General features: G+C 47.4%; 5 protein-coding genes across 5 annotated transcripts; 1 reads left to right on the forward strand and 4 right to left on the reverse strand.

Annotated features, from left to right (window-relative positions):
* Positions 1–7,748: 7,748 nt before the first annotated feature.
* Positions 7,749–9,984, forward strand: BO86DRAFT_349604 (lysine N(6)-hydroxylase/L-ornithine N(5)-oxygenase family protein). Its single transcript, XM_025669359.1, has 2 exons — positions 7,749–9,071; positions 9,142–9,984. Exons 1-2 carry the CDS (start codon positions 8,206–8,208, stop codon positions 9,773–9,775), a joined length of 1,500 nt encoding a protein of 499 aa, XP_025522227.1. The 5' UTR covers positions 7,749–8,205; the 3' UTR covers positions 9,776–9,984.
* A 3,401-nt stretch (positions 9,985–13,385) lies between these two features.
* Positions 13,386–14,888, reverse strand: BO86DRAFT_413941 (DHHC family palmitoyltransferase). Its single transcript, XM_025674792.1, has 3 exons — positions 14,346–14,888; positions 14,185–14,297; positions 13,386–14,118 (listed from the first exon to the last, which is right to left on the reverse strand). Exons 1-3 carry the CDS (start codon positions 14,690–14,692, stop codon positions 13,463–13,465), a joined length of 1,116 nt encoding a protein of 371 aa, XP_025522228.1. The 5' UTR covers positions 14,693–14,888; the 3' UTR covers positions 13,386–13,462.
* Positions 14,633–15,677, reverse strand: BO86DRAFT_18773 (ankyrin repeat domain-containing protein). Its single transcript, XM_025666644.1, has one exon. The coding sequence runs from the start codon at positions 15,629–15,631 to the stop codon at positions 14,795–14,797; it is 837 nt and encodes a 278-aa protein (XP_025522229.1). The 5' UTR covers positions 15,632–15,677; the 3' UTR covers positions 14,633–14,794.
* A 1,245-nt stretch (positions 15,678–16,922) lies between these two features.
* BO86DRAFT_393503 (putative cyclin-dependent protein kinase complex component) lies at positions 16,923–17,572 on the reverse strand. Its single transcript, XM_025673033.1, has one exon. The coding sequence runs from the start codon at positions 17,491–17,493 to the stop codon at positions 17,140–17,142; it is 354 nt and encodes a 117-aa protein (XP_025522230.1). The 5' UTR covers positions 17,494–17,572; the 3' UTR covers positions 16,923–17,139.
* A 1,042-nt stretch (positions 17,573–18,614) lies between these two features.
* BO86DRAFT_349611 (uncharacterized protein) lies at positions 18,615–20,527 on the reverse strand (the record flags this gene model as incomplete). Its single annotated transcript, XM_025669360.1, has 4 exons — positions 18,615–19,412; positions 19,462–19,944; positions 20,002–20,281; positions 20,358–20,527. The coding sequence occupies 4 exons, from the start codon at positions 20,525–20,527 to the stop codon at positions 18,780–18,782; spliced, it is 1,566 nt and encodes a 521-aa protein (XP_025522231.1). The 3' UTR covers positions 18,615–18,779.
* Between the last annotated feature and the right edge of the window lie 238 nt (positions 20,528–20,765).

Raw genomic sequence — 20,765 nt, forward strand, 5'->3', positions numbered from 1 at the left:
AGGGAGGACCTGACCAGGACAAGGATGGTTCAGGTACCCGGCCAACTTGGTAGACTCCTTCGTCTTCGCTCCTCGACCAGCCAAAATCCCCAGGGCGGGACTCGATGTTTCTCTTTGCACGCGCAAGTCGCGTCGTTTGTTGTTGACGGCAGACTGGTTTAGGCTTAGCTCCGGGAGCGTCACGCGTAACCCCAAGATTCCCTGGGGATCATACAATACATACCGGTAATTTTTAACAATCTGGTTCTCTGCGGTCGCCGCGCCCCGCCTCTTTGCAGTTCTTTCCATCTCAGGCCAGCTTCAGGCCAGTTAGTGCAAGATGTGATCTAAACAGAGAGAGGGAATAATAAAGAATAATAAAATAAAAAGAGAACGAAAGAATGCGAGCCAGAGATAATGTAGGCCACCATATCCCTACCACTCTTACCCAGTCTTATTACTCCGTACTGTCTTTCCATTCATCTTCCCTTCAAAAATGCCGATCCTATTTGAATAATTAGCCAGGCTGCTCTCACCGCATGTCAAGGCGCAATTAGGATTCTCGGAACCCGATCGTTGAGTAGTCTTGTTGTAACATGTAATATATTTTTAGCGTGGTATACGGTAAGGCAAGAATACAATACAAGACCCGTGACTGGAGGCTCCCGTACCAATTGAGAGAAGTCGCGAATGACTTCATCAGTGCCACTTTACCCCTCCGCATCACCCAACGCTTACTTATCCATCCTATCGATAATGTTGATAAGACACGCGGGGGGGAGGGTCAGCCTTCCAGAGTTTATCTGACTCCCTCCCTTGCATGTGCACTGAAATTATTAATTACCTCAATCACCCCTCCTCCACCATGCGCAGGCAATTGAGATCCGTCCGCAAATGAGGCTTTGTTCCAAGTCTGTATTGTTCTTCAACATGATTATTATAAACTTTGAAATTGGTAATGTGACTTCCTCTTCCAATTCATAACCTCTGTGCAACTTTTTCCTTTGTCCTTCACCCCACAGTTAATATATACTCACTGCTTTCAGATCTTCCTAATAATCAATCCGAGCAATTGACTACCCACAAATGTGGGCTTTTCCAACAATTATATTTGTCTCCTGCTCGGGCGCAACTAGAGCTAACGGGACACCTCTTTTGTTTTCCCTGCTGAATTACTTGTAACAGTACTTCCTAGTTGCGGGTGCTTGTTCTCTGATCTATTTAAGGCTCCGGATGCTCTTACCCACTATTACTATGTAACTTACTAGCTAACTTGGTGCCCAATTTTTCTCACACTATGTATACTTGTAGAGTTAACACCGGACTGCCCCCTCCCTCCGCTTCAGCAACACGTGCTGGCCCTCGCAACCTCCTTCCTCGCTGTTCTCGACATGTCCGCGGCAGACAGCAAACAAAACAAGTGCCTTTCATATCATACCGTACTTTCCCGTATGTCCTCGATATGCAAGCTAGCTTTGCAATTTTGTAATACCTCTCGTATCTCCGGTTCGACTGGGGTTCGGACATCACCCCACATGATCTTTCTTCCCTAACCATTCAACCTAAGCGCCTGAACGAATATGAAACGGTCCGATTGCCTCAGGCAGACGAAATCCTATGATATCGCACATCATGATGCACAACATGATGATTCTTGCTGTAGCGCTTCCGAGGCGATTCGCTTTGTCGGTCTTCACCCGAAGCCCGCCCGACCGCATGGCCATCATCCATTAATTGATCTGAACTCCGATACAGTATTTCCATCCATCCTGAGGGTTTTGGCCATTCCCCAATTGTGGTTCAGGGATTAAATCAAGCTAAGCCTGGTGCAAGCCTGAGTTCTCAAATTTTCAAGCAATAATTGAGCCGATCGTAGAGGGGGGCTATGGGCCTTCACCCTTGATTCAATCAATCTATTGGGGAGTACAGCTTTATGGCCTCAGGCACATATAATCAACCAACTTACTACGTATGTACAGTACCTACTCACAACTTTCGATAAACTCAAAAAATAGTAAGGTACGGAGTAGTCTGATGAATACTGCACTGCAGGCGTTGGCAATTAATCATCCCTCGGTGCCCCGGCCGCCCTATCCATTTGGTTCCTCAGCTTATCCTACTCCCCACTCCTCCTCTCCCTTACACCGCACCTTTAGGGTCGAGCAATTTCAGGCTTTCTTCCTTCCTGTTCCCTTTTCCCTTTCTTCACGTTTACACCATATGGGGCTAGCCATCTCTTGGCAGATTTCTACCGTCACTTTTCCTTGGTCATGGCGGCGCCCGGTCGATCTAAGACTTTTTGCTCTGGGTCCAAACACTTGAGTTCTACGCAGTAATATCTTGCCTCAGATTGTTTTCCCACCCCACCGCATGAACCGCTTACCACATTTGCCTTTGCTAGTACTGTGGTGGTTGTTCTAAGTCGGTCCTCACGGAAGATTGGTCCTCACGGAAGATTCCCGGCCAAGGCCCGCAGATTCTAGATCTTTTCCCAGATACCCATGCCAGTTCCGCAGTCGACATTCTTTTCGTTTCAACCTAGGTTAGACCCTGCCTGAAAGTCTCAAAGATGGCCCTGTCAGGTAGGTGAGGATGCCTGCGACTCCACTGATGCGTCTGCCTCGCCCACTTAGTCTGGTTCAGCTGCGCATACTCGAGGGGCTTTTGTGGCCTTGTGGTGAGCTTCTCGACCTTCTTTCGGCTACCTGTCACCTGTCCATGCTAGCTGCATCCGGGACGTTCATCATATCATTGCAGACTTCCGGCTTGCCGGGGTAAAACAGTCTACCTGATTGGGCTACTTGTTCTAACTTTGCGCGTTTCTGGGTGAGGAAGTCTTCTGCCATGTTGTCAGTTTGTCCAAGGACACCTTAGGCTACGTTTGCAAAAATGGTATATCTACGATTGGCAAGCAACAAGCTACAACTTGATCCTCCGACGTTCATGTTCTACCGGTATTCAAATGATCTCGTTGTCTTTCCAAGATACTTGAACTTATATACATAATCGATTTTTAGTTCAAGAGAGAAACCCTGTTCGGCCTGACTTGAGAAGTACTACTATGCCTGGAGAAGCTTGTACGTGTGCGTGCGTTCAAAAGCTTGGGCCCTAGATGAGAAGAAATACTTCGACAGCCATATATCTCGCGTTGGCTAGAAAGGCTATTTATTTGACGTGGCAGTCTCGGGAATGAACAGTCTTCGACTATATGTTACCATATACGATCTCCCTCCTCATACTGAATAGGTATGCGGAGCCTATGACTTGGAGCATTTCCTGGTTAGGTGGTTGTGATTTTCAATGAGTCAGACCTGGCTATCACGATGATGGCTTCTAGCTCACTCGGACCAGATTCTCCAGGCCGAGTAACTGGTGCACTTCATTTTGTATATTGCACATTCATTGCGCAGCAAGGGGACGGAACTAATGCGACCTCCCAGGTGTTAAGCACGAGACACGTAACCAGGAGGCGAGGACCTAAGAGATTTTGAGTCGTCCCGTCACCAAGGCACAGAACAAGATAACTTGAAGTGGAATTTAGATACGGTACCCTAGATGCAGTTACAGTTCAACTATGATTGGCATCACTAAATCTGCCTGACTTATCTTTCCCCTCCCTCGAAATCCGGACGGATATGGAGTTGGCATCACGAGTCATTATCAAAATCGCTAGCTTTATATGTTATCGTTGCTTTGATGCCATCCTATCTGCCGAGATCAAAATTGCGTAAGAAAAGACTTCAAATAGCTTTTGTACCACATGGCGTTCAGTACATAAGTCAAGTGAGACAAAGGTATCGAATTCCTGCCATTGTCACAAGAGCCTGCCTGGAGGTTCGCCAGTACGCAATGCACTGCAAGGCAGCCTTCTGGTCAAGCTAGCTTATTCAAAACACACTGCTGCAGCAGGTGATGATTCAAAGGGACTGTAGGTATGTGCGATTTCCTCTTGATACGTGCGCAGGCAGATAATCGCTAGTATGTGTTTCAAGAATTGTAGCACTATAGGACTCGACCTTGGGGATGATGTCGCGAGACTCCGACTCTGCATATTATGTAGTTCGTAGCTAATTAACAGTCTCTCTGTCAACACTTCGCCGTGGCGAGAGGAATGGGCTCTAGCTAGTGGGCCGTCAACTATAGCATGCACAAGGTAACCGAGTGATACTTGTCACAGACAAGGGTCTCCTCAAGGTTTTGTTATTTCCTCTGTTTCAGACACTGGATTGTCTCATCATTTTCTATTCTAGCCCTCTTTACTTGAAGCTTATTCATTAACCAGGCCTGGCATGATTTTAGAATCACATATCTGGCAAACTTTCAGAGCGTTGGTTCTTTGATAATAGAGGATATTACACCATCCTGTCCAACCTGCACGAGACAGCAAACAAGAATTCTGTACCTTCTGAGATTTGCGATATACGACTATAGTATTTTGCTTAGTGCTTCTCAAACTAACTTACCAAGTGTTAGTCATGCTTTGTCACTGTGCCTGCTGCCGCCGGAAGTTTCGCTTCTGACACAAGGTCACCCTGGAAGAGAAACATTTGGAGGATCTTACATACTGTAATCGCTTTCTCAAAAATGATCGGCTGCTTGTGAAACATTTGCTGAAGAACTGAATCAGGTGGGAGGCCTAGTATAAGTTGAGATCTACTTGGTTTCTGACTGCGATACCATACCTTTACAGCTGCCTAGGAGGATGACTGGCTAGCAATGTCTACCATCAATCAATGCTACTCTGTGCTTGCGGTATGTCTGTCTGACCCATGGACAAAATGATAGGACTGCTGAATCTAGATCAGAAGTAACAGCATGACTGGCCAGGATGTATGATAGTCGTATATAGTGCTCCTATCACTCTACCAGTCTCGGGAGACTATCTACTTGAGAAGGTCGCTTATAGCTGGGTGTCGAGTCACAGCATGATTCAAGATGTTTAGCTCCTTGGCTCCTGAGATGGACTTGTCGATAACATGATATTGAATATGTGTACCGCAATTGATTTGATGTCTCAGAGATGACACCAGCCTATTGACAGGAGTCTGCCCACGATTCTCTATCTACCCAGGAGGAAGTGGACCCTTGACACTGGACAATTTTTCACCTGTTTTCCTACTAAACATCAAATCGAACTAGCTATCTACGAAGGTGCAGTAGAGACCTCACAGCTAGGCCATCTAAATGATGCTGATTATCAAGGGACAAAGCCACAATTCGAGCTCTGGCCAGGAATAAAGTACTGGTGGCAACTTGAACAAAGTTTGGACCACCAATACAACTTCTCGTGAGACAAAGCTACAGAGGTCCTGTCATATTACTCTTGATCATGCGGCATACGGCTTATCAGATCATGGCAAGGAATGTCTACTCCTCCACTCATCAGGGACGCTGCTCCTTGGGCGAGCATATACATTACCTCTGAAGGTAATCTGCTTGGGTTCTAGGAAGTTGCCGTATACTCATTTGACGGGCAATCTTTTCGTGGGTTAAGACGGAAGTATTTTACTGTCGATACTGGCTGCCCGGGCCTCGTTTGCTATTCGATACTCGATCTTTACCAGAAGATACGTGACAGTTCTAAATATCATTGGTGCTAGAGGCACCATGAGCATGCGCTCATTTCTCAAGCCATACTTCAGGGGGGTATTGCCAAAGTATGCTAGTACTATATATATCAGACAGTAAGTGGAGACTGTTGCTCTACAAAGTCTATCCAGCCCATAAATATTGGATAGAATCGCAAAACCCAGGGTATGAGACGGTTCAGCAATGTTAAAGTCAGAGGTAGTTAGCCTGGCATAACAACGCCTGTACTCACATGCTGGCAATCGCTTGTTACTGTTTGAGTGACATGGCTAGCAGAAGTACTACTGATGGAGAACCCCTTTTTGATCTGCTATTTATCCAAGATATGTACATTGCTTATCTATAGCGCTCTTGCACAGAAGAAGGATCTCAGGTACGTCATGTTCTTTCAAAGTCTCTGAGTTCACAGGCTTCTTACAGCACCTATGAGTCTGGCATCTGTCTATGTTGTTGGCGCCAATGCTGTCATGAAACTATTACATCACCTACTACAGTCCCGTGGTATAAGCAGAGAAATACTGTGATAGTATACATAAGGCTTTGAAGGAACAGTCTAGGGTAATAATATGGCTAAGTATCTTGTTGGCGGTCATATTGAGGTGAACGCCTTTGTAAGCCTGTAGTATAAAGTCACTTGCATCTATTACAGTAACTATACACTGGAATATCGGACTGTATTCAATCAAAGTTCAACCAACTAGAACAAAGGCATTCATAATCAAACAAGAATGGCCCGGAGGAGGGGTTAGTGAGGGGTAAGGTAGTAGGTATCTTCAACGCTGTGGTGTAACTTTCTTCCAAGACCGTGCTTAATCTACATTAGTGAAGGTGGGGTTAGAGCCGCCCTCCAGTAAGAATCACCTCCAACTGACTGATTATTGTAGAAAATCACACCATTGTCGCCCTCAACACAGAGACTCGCCGATCAATGACCCTCACTTATTGTACTAGGTAAGCCAGTTGTTATACTTTGAGCTGTCCCAACCAATATTAAGTAGGGGTTGGCGTGAGGCAAATGTCAATGGTCCAGCACCTAGGCCCATGGAAGGCGCAGGCACCTCATCGACATCCATTCAAAAGGCGAATCAGATTAGAACGAGGTATTCGTTCACACGGCCATGAGACAGGTTGGTGACCAGGGTGAGACTGCCTAACCATTGGCTCTGACTGAGGGGTCCTTCTGCGTTAGTATAAAGGTGTAAAGTTCCAAGTTGTTCCCAACACCTGAAGCTCCCGGGCGGCCCTTGACCCTTCCACAAGTGCTTGAGGCAGCATAGTTACATTTTATGAGTAAGAGCGTGCAGATGAAGTAAGTCTCTCGTGACCGTGTGCCGACAAGCTTCCCTATCAAAGTTTAAACTACTATGTTCGTGCTTGAAGGTTTTTCCCACTGCACCAAGCAAGTTGGGTTATACTTTACCTATGCATTTAGAAAGGGTTCTTTCTTGCTAGGTCAGGAATGAAGAAGGATGGATGTATTGTGTGTATTGTACGGGGAGAAGAATGACCAGACCAATACACATATAACAAATACACATGTATGTAGTACAGTACGTACATAGCCCGTCGGGGGCTAGTTTAATTTTCCGACATCGGGCGACTGCGGATCTAATCTAAGCGTCCATCACACCGTGGACTTCAATTCCACTTTCCACTTCCAGGATTCTACACCGAGCGAACGGACTGCGGGGCACACTCGGGTCGGACTCTTCACCCACTCCTCCCACCTGGTGTATCATTCCGTAGTTTTGGTACTTAAGTACAGTCAGTACGATAGCCAGTACCTTGCTCTTACCACGTTTTTTGGGCCAGTGGGACCATATGTCCACTCATTCATTCATTCACTATGCTATTCCTGGCCCGCTGTCAAAGCATGGCCAGCCGAGTTATGCTGGTGCGCTGAAAAGACAATGTATATTCAAAGTCGAGAGAATGTTGAGTCAGATACAGCTGCGTCTACAGACAATGGAATTAACAATGATTAGAAGGGATGTTGAAACGAAAAAAAAGGAGGAGAGGGGGAGAGGGGGAGAGAGGAAAGGAAGGAAAAGAAAGAATTGATCGAACCACTCGGGATTCCGACCTGCAAAAAACTAAAACGTCTCATAGCCTTGAGCAGGATCCGTCGCTTCAGAAAATAATCTTATCCATCTTGGGCTCCTCAGGAAACCAGCCCTGACCTGGCACCTCCTCTACAGTACGTATTCGGTATTTAACTTCCACCGATTTTTTTTCATTCGTAGGTTATCAGATCGATTTAATTATTTTCTCCGGCTCCATATGGATCATTCCGCTTCGATTATTTTGTATTCCATTTTCGGCGCGCCTGACTCCATTCTTTCTCTCTTTTGCCCCCATCGATTAATCCACCGGTGCATATAACTACCTATGACCCCTCGCCCGTAACCTACCGCGATTTCTTCCCTCTCTTTCTTTCTCTCTCTCTCTCTCTCTCTCTCTCTCTCTCTCTCTCTCTCCCTATCTCTCCCATATCACTACCTTCTTCTCTTTTCAAAAGCCCGCTCACGGTGATTTATGCTCACGTTCCCTTCCTGATCTTGGAACACCGAGCTTTCTGATTTATTTCTCGCCAGCTACTCCCCTCTTGCCACATCTTGTCTAGCATAGCTAATTCCAATGGAGTCTATCGTCCGGAAGCCTGAAGTGAGCTTCCAGAGCCACCGCGACATGGCTGTCAAGCAAGAGCGGGAGCCATCCCGTCTCCGAGCAAGCCCCCAGGACGAGCTGCACGATTTGCTTTGTGTGGGGTTCGGTCCTGCATCGCTCGCAATCGCAATTGCCCTGAACGATGCCCTGGACCCATGTTTGAACAAGTCCACCTCCAGCTCCGGCTGGCAACCTAGAGTCTGCTTCCTGGAGCGTCAGAAGCAATTCGCCTGGCACCCGGGCATGTTGCTGCCCGGATCGAAAATGCAAATCTCTTTCATCAAGGACCTGGCCACTCTTCGTGATCCCCGCAGCAGTTTCACCTTCCTCAACTACCTTCACCAGAAGGAGCGGTTGATCCACTTCACAAATCTGGGCACGTTCACTCCAGCTCGCCTGGAGTTCGAAGATTATATGCGGTGGTGTGCGCAACGATTCTCGGAAGTGGTCTCTTACGGAGAAGAGGTGATTGATGTGGTTCCGGGCAAAACCGATCCTACAGGCTCGGTGGTTGACTTCTTCACTGTCCGCTCCCGCAATGTCGAAACTGGAGAAATCTCCTCCAGAACGGCACGGAAGGTCGTGGTCGCGCTTGGTGGCAGTCCAAAGATGCCCCCGGGCCTTCCTCAAGACCCCCGGATCCTGCATTCGTCCCAGTACTGCACCAATCTACCCGCTCTACTCAGTGACGAGCGCAAACCTTATAACGTTGCCGTTCTTGGAAGCGGCCAGAGTGCTGCGGAAATCTTCCACGATGTTCAGAAGCGTTATCCTAACTCTAAGACTACCCTGATTATGCGGGATACCGCCATGCGACCCAGCGATGATTCCCCATTGTAAGCGCAGTCACCTCATACCACCTCCTCCCCCAACCTTCTGGCCCCATGAGCTGACTCAAAGGTTTAGCGTCAATGAACTCTTCAATCCCGAGAGAATCGAAAAATTCTACAATCTTTCTGCGAATGAACGTCAGCGTTCCCTCAAGGCTGACAAGGCCACCAATTACAGTGTGGTGCGGCTTGAGCTCATCGAGCAGATTTTCGACGACATGTATACCCAGCGAATCCAGAACCCCGACGAGACTCAGTGGCAACACCGCATTCTACCTGGCCGTAAAGTCACCCGAGTCGAACATCATGGACCCCAAAGTCGGATGCGCATCCACGTTCGAGCCACTAAGGATGGAGCGGACAGCCTGGTTGGTGATGGCAAGGAGACATTGGAGGTGGATGCCCTCATGGTGGCAACGGGTTACAACCGCAATGCACACGAGCAGCTTTTGAAGAACGTACAGCACCTGCGACCGGCGGGGCAGGAAGTGTGGACCCCGGCTCGGGATTATCGGGTCGACATGGACACCAGCAAAGTTAGCGCCGATGCAGGTATTTGGCTTCAGGGCTGCAATGAGAAGACACATGGCCTGAGCGACAGTCTTCTGTCCGTCTTGGCCGCTCGAGGCGGAGAGATGGTGGAATCAATTTTTGGTGAACAGCTCGCGGGTGCGACGGTGCCGGCCACCAGATTGCGCGCCATGCTGTAATACAGGAATCTGACCCAGGGAGGCATCCGCAGGTCTGCTTCGTCGACGTAACTTACTGATGCCTAGGAATAATACTTGAATGGTCGGAAGAGAAGAGGAGAAAAATAGAGGGGCGGGTGAGAACAGGAAAAAGAAACGCTTGCTTCAAGATTTACCTTGACTGTAAACAATATATTGGTCGGTTATGATTGTTTCCTCATGTCAAATATACCATAAACGTTCATCTTTGTTACTGAGTAATTCAAGATACGTAGCATGTTGCATAGAAATTGAGAAACATTGTTGCTCGAATCAATACTTTCTGATTGAAGCGACAATGTAGCTGCCCTACGTACGAGTTACCGAGAGGAGTTCAAATTATGTGCTCTTGGGTGGTTTGTTGGGGGGAGAAAGAAGAAAACAACGGGTCTGAGGCCGGCTTTGGTACTGAACAGCCCCGCTGACGTCAAGCGACCGGAGCTGATTGGCCTTCAACGGCCAAGTTCATGGGCTACACCAAGGTAATGATTTAGTTACGGCGCACAAAGCAGAAAATGGTAACATGAAAGGGAAGCAATTCCGGTTGGAAGGGGTGGAGGAAAGGGGGAGAGACTCCGAATTATGTTATCTAATATCACCGTTGTCCGTCCGTCTGTTCTCGCCATTAGGAATCCGAGGCGCATGCTCTACCAAGGTAAACGGGGAGGGGAGGGGAAATGTCGGGATCCCTCCCGATAATCTGATCAGATAAAAATTTTCTCTTGTTATCTGATGGCGCCATCTTGCAACAACCGTAATTCGCTCACAGTTCGGTCCGGGGTGATTTTGAGACCTGACAGTGCAAGCCTGCAAGGGATACCCATGTTCTAGAGCCTGCATTTCAAGGGCGCTTCTCAAAGTCGATGGGTGAGTATCATCTCTTAAACTGTTTAGGACTGCTTCTCCTTCCTTTGAGACTAGCTCATTCGCACTGACGGGATGGGGACACGGAAGAGGTTGCTTTACAAAGGCTCAGAATACCTTCGTACTACGTACGTACCATACCTACGGCCCGGGAGTAGCAACCTAGCCGTATACGCGAGGGGGCATTACGGCCCACTCACTGATTTCCGCTGATTGATTAGATGAGACCATGTTCCCAAGACCCACACATTCTCTCACAATCGGGTGCTTCTGACCCGTTGTTGGCTTCTGATGGCTTTGCTCGGAGCCTTTCTCAAAAAGGAAAAAAAAGAAAAAAAAAAAAAAAAGAAAGAAGAAAACGAGTGAGTTTGTATAGAATCATAGTCGCCTCAGTACACAGCTAACCAGAATGCCGATTCTGATCCATTTGTGACCGGTCATAGCGCAGCGACTCTCTGAAGGGGGCCGGGAGGGAAGAATGGACTGTTGATGAAAATCCAGGCGCCCCACTCCCAGCCCATGCGGTGCCCACAGTACCAAGGCCCTAACAAAAAGACGAGGGATTAAAAGGAAAAAGTACTTTCTGCTGTCCGGCTCGGATAGCGCCTCAGTCAGTCAGACCATAGGACAGCAAGTAAATAGTCTCCACCGGGGGTGTCCTTCGTCGTGACGATGTACTACTGTACGTACATAGTAGTAGTAATCGAACTGGGCAACCCTTGATCAATTGGCGAGAATAATGTTGGTGCAAGTGCCGCTGGTCGAATTATTCCTTATGTTGTGCTTTTGGTCCTACTCACCGTACTAGTTATCTTCGACGACCCATCCATCCTCTCCCGTATAATGTACCGAGCATACTATATGGATATTGGTATTCTCTCTCGGGTGTATTGATACATGTATATACACGCAATCATGCCGTCAAGCGCTATACGGGCATGTTTGTCTCGAACCTCTCGCTACCCTGCAGACTCTGCTTCGGTCTGGACCCAGTCGTTGTTCGCTATGTACTGCACGTTGTGCTACGCTGCATAATCATCTCTTTGAGTACTGAGTCTAGCTAACTACTTATACCTTAAGTGAGGGGTCGGTCGGAGGTGTTCCCAACGCTCGGTTCCGTCCCTTGCCTACCGATCCATAGTCTCCATACTAAGATGTCGGCATTCATGGATGTTCCCTTCACAGCAAGAGAGCTAGCTTAGCTTGAAGTCTATCAGTGGAAAATTCCCACGTGTTCCTGGTGTATATTGGTAAGCCTAGAAGGTATATATGTACGATATGTACTGTACCGTATCATTATATCAAGAAGACCGTGATCAGCGGTATCGCTCGTCGGCCAAAACCGCCACTCTTCACTTGAAGTCAAAATCGCAGGGTTTAGCTGTATTATAGAGTAGTGTACACTGCGTGAAATACTAGTATAGGTGTCTCTGTACCCTAATCAATCAGTAGCTCTTTTAACACCACCCTCCGCCCCCCTCCTTCCCTCTTCTCTCTTTTCTCCCTCTCCTCCTCCGCCTTTGAACCAGTGGGAAATATTGATCTTGGGTTGGTCAGATTAGTACAGACGCAGCGGTCCAGCCCACATAGGCACAAAGTCATTCCATGTTTATTACCTACCTGATAGAAACCACATACTCAGTAGATATGCACAGGTGTAATTGTAGGTTCACTACAGCCACTCTGTAACATTACACCACAGAAAGGACCCAACCACATGCAGATTCTCCACTTAGTTATTAATTAAAACTCTCTGGTAATCGGCAATTACGTGAAGCAATGGTCATGATTGACTTGTTTCTTGATCACTTGGAGAGCAAGTGTGACTATACGCACTTGAGAAAAAGAGAAGTAGAGATCTAGAAAAAGAGAGACAACCAACACAATTACATGGAATAGAGGGAAGTGGTGGTGTACCCTGCATGTATGTACCTCCACTTGTCTTGTTCAGTACCTACTTCCTAGACTACTCATCTACAAGTAGTAGTCGGTGGTGGCCGAGATAAGATCTTAGCATGATTGTAGGCTTTTGAATTTCTGCGACATCGGATCTTTTACTGTGTATATTACTGCGGTATGCTTGATGCGTACTGTATTGACGTTGTAAATACAGGACTTGTTGCTGTACAGGCAAAAAAAGAAGAATTATGTACATTACAAGAAAGCATGCTTGAGGTTCCACATGTGCATACTATATATACACCCGGTCCCTATCCGGCTTTGAGAGGTCTCTACAGCTTTATATATCATCCCTGCACTGAAATTAACTCCCCCTTTGTGGCTTTGACCCTTCGTCATGGCACTGTTGAATATATGATCATAAGAGATCCATCAATCGCAGTTTTGGCAGATTCAAGGTACAGTGCTCGCAAACAGTCATGGCCCTGGGAGTGTTTACTGTTTACGTCTTTTGGAAAAGTCACCGCTTGGGACTACAGTCAACCAGTAAAAGTGCTACTCCAATCAGTAGTAAGAATGACAACCTGTAGAATGTGTCATAGTTGCTCATAGCCCCTGTTCCATGTGCAGACTACGGCAAGTGCAGGTCATGAACTCAGATATCCTACAATCCCCATATGCCAAGGCCATCAGTGACTATCTACTAGAGTATATTTCGAATATGCAAAATATAATACATGAAGACAGTGACGAACTGAGAACAGGTAACAATTTCCATTCATTAGAGGTTCATTCGTGCGACGATGATCTGCAGCTTCTCCTGGACTCCCCCCCCCCCAGTATGAGACTATCATAGTGTCTGGTTCTTGATTCAACGGCTCTGAAGTCGTTAAGGAAGCAAGATAGTTAAGCATTTTGCTCCAGGTCATTGTCAGCCAGGCTACGATAGCCTCCGCCGCTGTGCATACGCAATGGAACCTCATACATTCGGTTGTAATTGACAAGGTCACCACCGAGCATGGCAGAACCTGGCTCCCGTCGTCCAAAGTAGGGAGCAGGGTCGCACCAGAAATCCTGACAGTTAGTGACAATGCCAAGGGAAAAGGGATTCTTTGGCCGGACGGTACGTGGGCTGTCCCGTAACCCGTCCCGCGCTGTTGCAAAGAATGTATCGATTCCCAGAAGAGAGGACCATTGTTGCAGGCAGCCATTCCTTTGATGCCTATGTGAAACATTTTGCGCCAGAGCCGGGTTGGGACCTTGACCGGCCGAAGAGAGGCCGGCTGCATCTAAGGATGTCGTACCTGCTGTCACAGCCGAGGCAAATGCTCGTGAGCTTGGATAACTCCGATCAATCGAATGGCCCCTCATGTTTTCGTAAGTCGTCTGGTTTCGGGAGATTTGGACAAGCTGAACGGCACAGAGCATAGTTATCCAGACCAGCTGGATGACCACCCATATATCGAGAACAAGAGTAAATGTATCACGGAGTACAAGATCACACAATGCATCATTTATGACATTGCACTGTGGATTCACAGGAGCTGGAAGAACGTTGATATCTTGAATTTCGTCAGCTGAATCACGCCGCTTTGCGCTTCCCTTCAGTTTGACCAGGAACAACTTACAATTGAATGTCAGGCGCAAGAACAAGATAATGCCGATTTCTAAGCAAAGGATATACGAGACGAAGTGCCGCAGATTGTTCGCGCCAACACAGTTGTCGATCCATGGACAATGGCTGCTTGGGGTTAGTGGACGCTTTTCTGACGAGTGGCAGGAACCTCACTGATCATGCTTTGCGACGCATCGCCCACAACGCTTACAATGCTTGCTTCGTAAAGGCTTTCGAACCATACACGAGACGCAGAAATTCTCTTCGTCAAATTTCCACTGCTCGAATAGTTCGGTGACTACGGCTCGTTGTGAATTCCTGCTGTTCATCTTCGGAACGAAACCTGGATCTTCGGTCATTGCACAGAAATAGAAATATGCCGTCAGAGAAAAGAACACAGTGAAGGAGATGTTGGAAATCGGTGATGAGGAAAACGTCGCTAAGCGTGGGCTGGTCAGTTCGAATAGTCCCTCACCCCTCTCAATGCGCGGATCCCGCCTTAGAGATTGACAAGGCGGCATGGGGGAATGGCAGATAAGAATCACTGACCAGGTAGCAAGTAGAAGGCGTATCTAAAACCCACCCAGAAAAGCGAGCCTGCAAATACCCCAGACAGGTAAGGCTTATTTCAACATCAGCGCTACTACGTGACAAGGACTGGGGCACAATCGATGCTTGCTTACCGTCTTTTGGAGGATTCGATACTCCGAAGGGCCTTGATTAGCGACTTTTTGAGCCATCCATTGAAGACCATAGACCGTAAGCAGCATGAGCGGAACAGCGAAAAACACAACCACATTGCTGAGAATCCAGACAGCTGCAAATATCATAAAAAAAGGCCACATGAAGAAGAATTTCGACAAGGCGTTCTTACTCCGCACCCAGGGCGTCAGGCCCATAGGCAGGATTTTGGTGTTTCCGTCGAAGTCATAACCACATTCGTCTAGAGCGCGATACCATATCCGGGTCGTATTCATCTCACTAGCTACGGTCGCTGGCGTTTTACCATCCCTGGTTTTCGCGAACCTATCTGCACCATATTCTATGAGCTTATGGACGCAAGGAAGAGATCCCTTGACTAAGGCCCAATGCAGAGGGGTTAGACCGCCATCATCAACCGCATTGGCGTTGGCACCCCAGCGCAAGTAGATATCCACACATGCAGGGTAGCCTTTATACGCCGCCCACATTAGACCTGTGTGGCCTTGTTGGTCGGGAACATCCACCGGTATTTCTTGGTGTAGAAGAAGCACAAGCAGGAATGCGTTTCCATCGATCGTGGCAAGATGTAGAATATTGTAGCCTTGGACATCGGTAAGAAGAGGATCTGCGCCATGCTGTAGTAAGAGGTGTACTATATAATAGTGGCAACGTTGCGCTGCCCACATAGCCGGAGTAGCTACCGATTCTCCCCCCTTGGCATTGACATCGGCACCAGAATCGAGAAGGAATTTGCACATAGCATATTGATTGTTGATAGCAGCCCACTGAAGTGAAAAGACACAATGTCGGTCAGCAAATTATGACGCAATGAGGATTAGGTAGTAGGAACTGCGCGACGTGGGATTTGGAACACATTGTAGAGCCATATAGAACATACATGTAATGGGGTAATTCCTTCCTCATCCTTGTATTCAGCTGTGAATTTTTTCTCATCAAATAGTTTCTGCATGACTGAGATCTCTCCGATGCGAGCGATCTGCATAATGTCTTCGCCGAGTCGAATCGCACCCTTTATATTGCTCCGCTCTGTCTTCATGCTCTGGAGTTCGACGGTCGCCTCATGCTGAACCACTTTTGGAGGGGAGGTACTGCTCTTGCCGCTGGGCAAGGACGGTGGACTGCCCAGTCCCACAGAGTCGCGGTGATTCTGCGGTCCAGTTGAGGAAGCCCCTGACGACATTTCGAATGTAACACAGTTTCTGCGGTTGCAAGACGAAGTAATATATCCCTTGAATTACGGCGGAAGAAGAAAGAGAATGGCGGGACAGTTTGCGGAACGGAGAGGGTTAAGTCGTTTCTGGAGATTGACTAGCTGGGAAAGTATTCTCGACACATCTAACGAAGCATAGCGGAGATCCAGTAACAGATGATTTATTGAAAAAAGAAGAGGTCAACAACACAAACGTGCCTTTCAAATCGCAATGGCTGTCTCTGAAGGCGATGATAATGCAGGAAGAATATCAAAAGATTATAATGGAGAAAAAAGCGACCGGGACGAACGGGGCCCGGAAAGAACACCTCTGTTTGTTGTATGGCGGAGTCGAAGAACGGTGGAAGATGCGCTCGCGGTCGGGCTGGGGGCTGGGCTGACCAGCTGCCTGGGGGCCTGGGGCCATGCCATCTGTGGGGGGATGATAATACTCAGCCACTCATTAATAATATGGTTCTAAATGGTCGGATAGCATTGAGAGTTACCTCCACTCCACTGTTGTTGAACATGGTGAATCTCTCGACATTAGGCAAATTCTGAATCAATGCTTCCACACTAATCTATCGAGACAATAAAAATCCAAGTAATATATTGTCGTATGCAAATAGCATTTAGACGATGTTGCCATCCAACATTCCCTGCCTTCCGTCCTCAGTTTTGACTTAGGTAGGCATATCACTAGTTAACTACCTAATCGACTAAGTGACTAAACAGTTAGCCAACCAGTCAATTGAATTGTGGTCAGGCTAGGCAGCCGCATTCAAGGTTGCGAACAAAATAAATTTTTGTAGTTTTCCCCATGCCATCGCCCTCAATTGAATCAACTATTCATACCCACTGAGCTTTACCATCGAAGGTCGTCACCCAACAGTCGGTGGAAATTGGTTACCAAGCAAGCAATATCATGAGCCATCGCTGGGTATCAATTCAAAAAAAAAAATGCAAAATGATCCTCCGGGATGGTGAGCAAACGTACGTCGTTCCTTCATGACAAGCACAGCGTAAGTCATAACAAGGAGAGCAGTCAACATGCCCTCACTCTTGGCATGAGAAGCCCTCAACTGCTTCGGGGGAATTGTCGCCAGTAAGATCCAACCCGGCTTGAAGTAGCCTTGCCTGCTCGGATAACATATGCGCATCAACCCGTAGATCGAAATCTGCCAAAAAACAGAAACTGACTTCGAGTTTCGACAGCTCACGTTCGGACACTCCGCCAACCTTAGCAACCCGACTATGTGGATAACTTAGGTCTTCCAGAGTTTTCATTGCAACTCGAAGCCCCGCAAGAACTAGACGGTGCATATTCCTTCCATTGACTTGCATCACTTTCTCAGTATTAACCATTCTGGTGATATACATGCTCGTAGCCAGATAAACGCCCGTGGACATGGGGCAATATTGGTGAAGCCGTAGTAGGTAATCTCTCAGAGTGATTGGTGGCACCCGCTTCGAAAGAAATCTCTTGGATAGCACGCTCTGTTGAACAAGGTCGTGCCCCAATTTTCCATCATTAGCTGGAAAGCAATGCAATTCGGAAGCTCTAATGGGCGTGGATTCGCCACTAGAGATGTTGTCACCGGGTGTCCGAACACCGGGAGATGCGGCGAGTATCTGAGAACATTGTGGATCTTCCGAGGATGATTTTAAGAGGATTTCGATGCTAGAGCACAATAATCTCAGTGCAGTGCTCGGAGAGATTCGGAAAACATCGGCTGCAAGCCAAGCCTTCGAGTCGTGCCCAGTGCCAGCATGTAGACCACACCGATCGGAGATCTCTGCTAAGGTTGTAATAGCAGGTAGACTTTGAAGCCCTTCACATTCACCTTTTGGATGATTCATTGTGAAGTGCTGCATGGAAATGCAGAAACAAGCGTGGTAGTATGTAGAGCGGCCTTGAACCTACAGGCGAAGATAAACCTCTCAGATAGGGATGGCATGGTATGACTGAGTCCAGCGAATAAATATACTAGTCGAACCACATCAAATGATTGTTGACCCAAGTATAGATTATGTCTGGAAGCAAGAGAGGTATGATGGGATTGTGTAAAGGAGAAGGCGAGTCCTTCAGTCAGTTGCAACGTTGAGGAACATATGCTAACTGCTGCAGGCGCAGTCGACGCCTCGGTCAACTTCTGATTGATTTTGGTGGAAGAGCCGTTTCACGAAACCTGCATGTAAATGGAATAGTCAACGACAGCTTGAAAGACCAGATAGAAGCCGAGTAAAATGTACGGTCAAGCGTCCTTTTTGCACGGCAATCCATCCAAAACATAAACAAATGCTGAATCTGGCAGACTTGCTCAATATGAGAATGGACCGGACATTAGTTCGTCCGGTTTCGTGCACCCAACCCCCCTTCCACTTTGGCTGCCGAACATCTCGCAGGGATGGCATCTACTAAGTAGTTAACCCCAAATTGCTCGGGACTCGCAGAAAGAGCATACTGGGTAGATTGACAGTCATACGTTCTCTGCAATGCAAACAATCTTGAATCCTTCAGGTTCTCATTCTATTTCGCTCATCAATTGTCGAGCTTAGGGATTATGACGAGAGCCACGAGAGCAACACTAGTCTTCATACTAATCTGGAGCTTGACCCGCTCATAGACAGTTCACCAAGACTTGTACATATGCAAGAACAAAGTTCCTTATCATATTTTGTACCAGAATCATGTCTTAGACATGAGATACCTGTCCGTCCCATCTCTTTAAGAAGTTTTCCAGGCATGAATCGCGTCTAGAAAGCAAGCCAGGCTTCAGTCTCTTCACCCTTTCCTGAATAAGTTCTAGTTCAGCTTCAAGTTCAGAGAGCAGGAGCTTATGGTCAGTATTGGAAAGTGACGCCTTGGAACTCGAACTGGTTGGTAGACCAGGCAGAAGAAAATGGATTGCCGAATCGGTAGGAAACAAGGCCGCTTTCAATGGCGAATCTGCAGCCAAGCCATAACCTTCTGAAGACTCTACCAGATTGCGTCTCTTTTCCTGCATAAATTTCAAGGGCCCACCTCTTGCTCCACATGATAAGTTGTCCAGGGTTAAACCCACTCTGCGTTTCAAACCTGCGAGAGCTTGGATCTCGAAGAGCGGGACACAATGGCTTCCCGAAGGAGTATGTAGAGACGCTGCCCGTGCGACTTGGGTCGTCGATGTCCTCCGCTTTGGAGCAGATGAGGCCAGAAGCAGCTCGCCTATTTCAGCCTTATATGCAGCAGTAAAGGCTTCAAGTGTCCCGCAAGACGAGTCCTGCTCCTGTAATTTCCTAGTACAGTCTCTCGTAGTCAATACCATCTGCGAAAGAATGCCTCCGAGCTGCAAAGATAGTCAGCAGTTGCGCCCAATTTTTCGACGAGTGACCTACAAGGTGCAGTTTCTGATTCGAGAAAGCACATAGCGCACCGTGATGTGATTGGATTTCGCGATGTATGGGATCGACAAGTTGCTGTCTAGTAGACAATTCTGCGAGGATGCCAATCTCAGAGTACAATGACTCCAGCTCTTCTTCTAGAGCTTCTGATATATCGAACTCTTCCCGTGTTGTCTCATTCTGCATCACCACATGAACCTTCTGTACAATTTCCAAGTATAGGCGATCAAGACGGTGCTGTATCTCTCCAGCGATATACTGAGCATGATGTACACCCAGATCCGTAGCCTGCCTGGAGATAGAAGCATCATTCCGAACATACTCAGTCCCGTGAGCAGCTCTTTCAAGGTGTGTGAGGGTTTTGTCATCGTCCTTCAATCGAGTAGTCAGTGAAGAGAGTAATCTTTTCCCTTCCGTTGCTACCTTCTCCAGTTCCGATTTGACGTCAAGTTCCAGTTCAAGAGAGGTTTCAAGAAACTGAACAGACTATAAGCAACTAGCTCCGGATTTCGGTTCACCCCACAATTAACTCACTACGGCTGTAGCAGTCTGCCTCCCGGATAGAGTCTTCGAACGCAATCTTTCTGCAACCCTCTTGAGCCCGAGCTCTCTTTTTTCCTTTTCATGAAGCTGTCTGTTCAAAACTTCGCATTGTGAAGAGAAGATATCCTCCTGCCGTAGGATTGCGGTCGTAGAAGCGTTGAGTGAATCGATCGCTTGCTGAAGTTCTTCTTCGAGAAACGGCCGAGTTGCGCGCGTACTTCGATTGTTGAGGTGTTTGCTCAGGGTACTCGATTTCTCGAGAGTAGAATATCTACAGGCTCAAGAAGAAGCAGGAGTCAGTTAATCAAAGGTGGCTTTTGGTCATGTACGCAGGGCGTGGTGGGTACAATGTAAGCTCTTCTTGTGACAATAGTAAGTCGCTGGTGATATGTTCCGTCGCCCACTTGGCATGAGCTGCAGCGCCTCCCGCATTACTGAAGACTGACAAGAACTTGTTTCGATCAATCGGGATATTGCGCTCCTTGAAAGTATTGATGATAAGATGTGTTGACTCCATTGGATTGACTGGGTCGAACATCGGTACGTTGGCTCTGCAAATCAGCCGCACACGGGCTAGAAATAGGAAGCATCGGTCAACATTGGCAAGCCTCGGCACATCATTTTGAGGGTCGAAAAAGGGCCAAGCAAACCCCTATTGTTCCCCACAATCCGAAATACAACATACTACCTGCTGGAAAAGAAGTGGCTGCATGTAAGCCAGGCGAAGAAACCAAAACCAGAACGAAATTCAATAC

This window comes from Aspergillus japonicus (assembly GCF_003184785.1).
Source record: "Aspergillus japonicus CBS 114.51 unplaced genomic scaffold BO86scaffold_105, whole genome shotgun sequence".
Taxonomy (NCBI): domain Eukaryota; kingdom Fungi; phylum Ascomycota; class Eurotiomycetes; order Eurotiales; family Aspergillaceae; genus Aspergillus; species Aspergillus japonicus.

What these genes read in the sequence shown, in the direction of transcription:
- BO86DRAFT_349604 (XM_025669359.1), top strand. Translation starts at nt 8,206, where the DNA reads ATGGAGTCTATCGTCCGGAAGCCTGAAGTGAGCTTCCAGAGCCACCGC. An exon ending in CCCAGCGATGATTCCCCATT is followed by an intron (nt 9,072 to 9,141) that starts GTAAGCGCAGTC and finishes TCAAAGGTTTAG; the next exon opens with CGTCAATGAACTCTTCAATC.
- BO86DRAFT_413941 (XM_025674792.1), bottom strand. Translation starts at nt 14,692, where the DNA reads ATGCCGCCTTGTCAATCTCTAAGGCGGGATCCGCGCATTGAGAGGGGT. An exon ending in TGCGTCGCAAAGCATGATCA is followed by an intron (nt 14,298 to 14,345) that starts GTGAGGTTCCTG and finishes AACCCCAAGCAG; the next exon opens with CCATTGTCCATGGATCGACA. An exon ending in CTTGCGCCTGACATTCAATT is followed by an intron (nt 14,119 to 14,184) that starts GTAAGTTGTTCC and finishes ACGAAATTCAAG; the next exon opens with ATATCAACGTTCTTCCAGCT.
- BO86DRAFT_18773 (XM_025666644.1), bottom strand. Translation starts at nt 15,631, where the DNA reads ATGTGCAAATTCCTTCTCGATTCTGGTGCCGATGTCAATGCCAAGGGG.
- BO86DRAFT_393503 (XM_025673033.1), bottom strand. Translation starts at nt 17,493, where the DNA reads ATGTCCACGGGCGTTTATCTGGCTACGAGCATGTATATCACCAGAATG.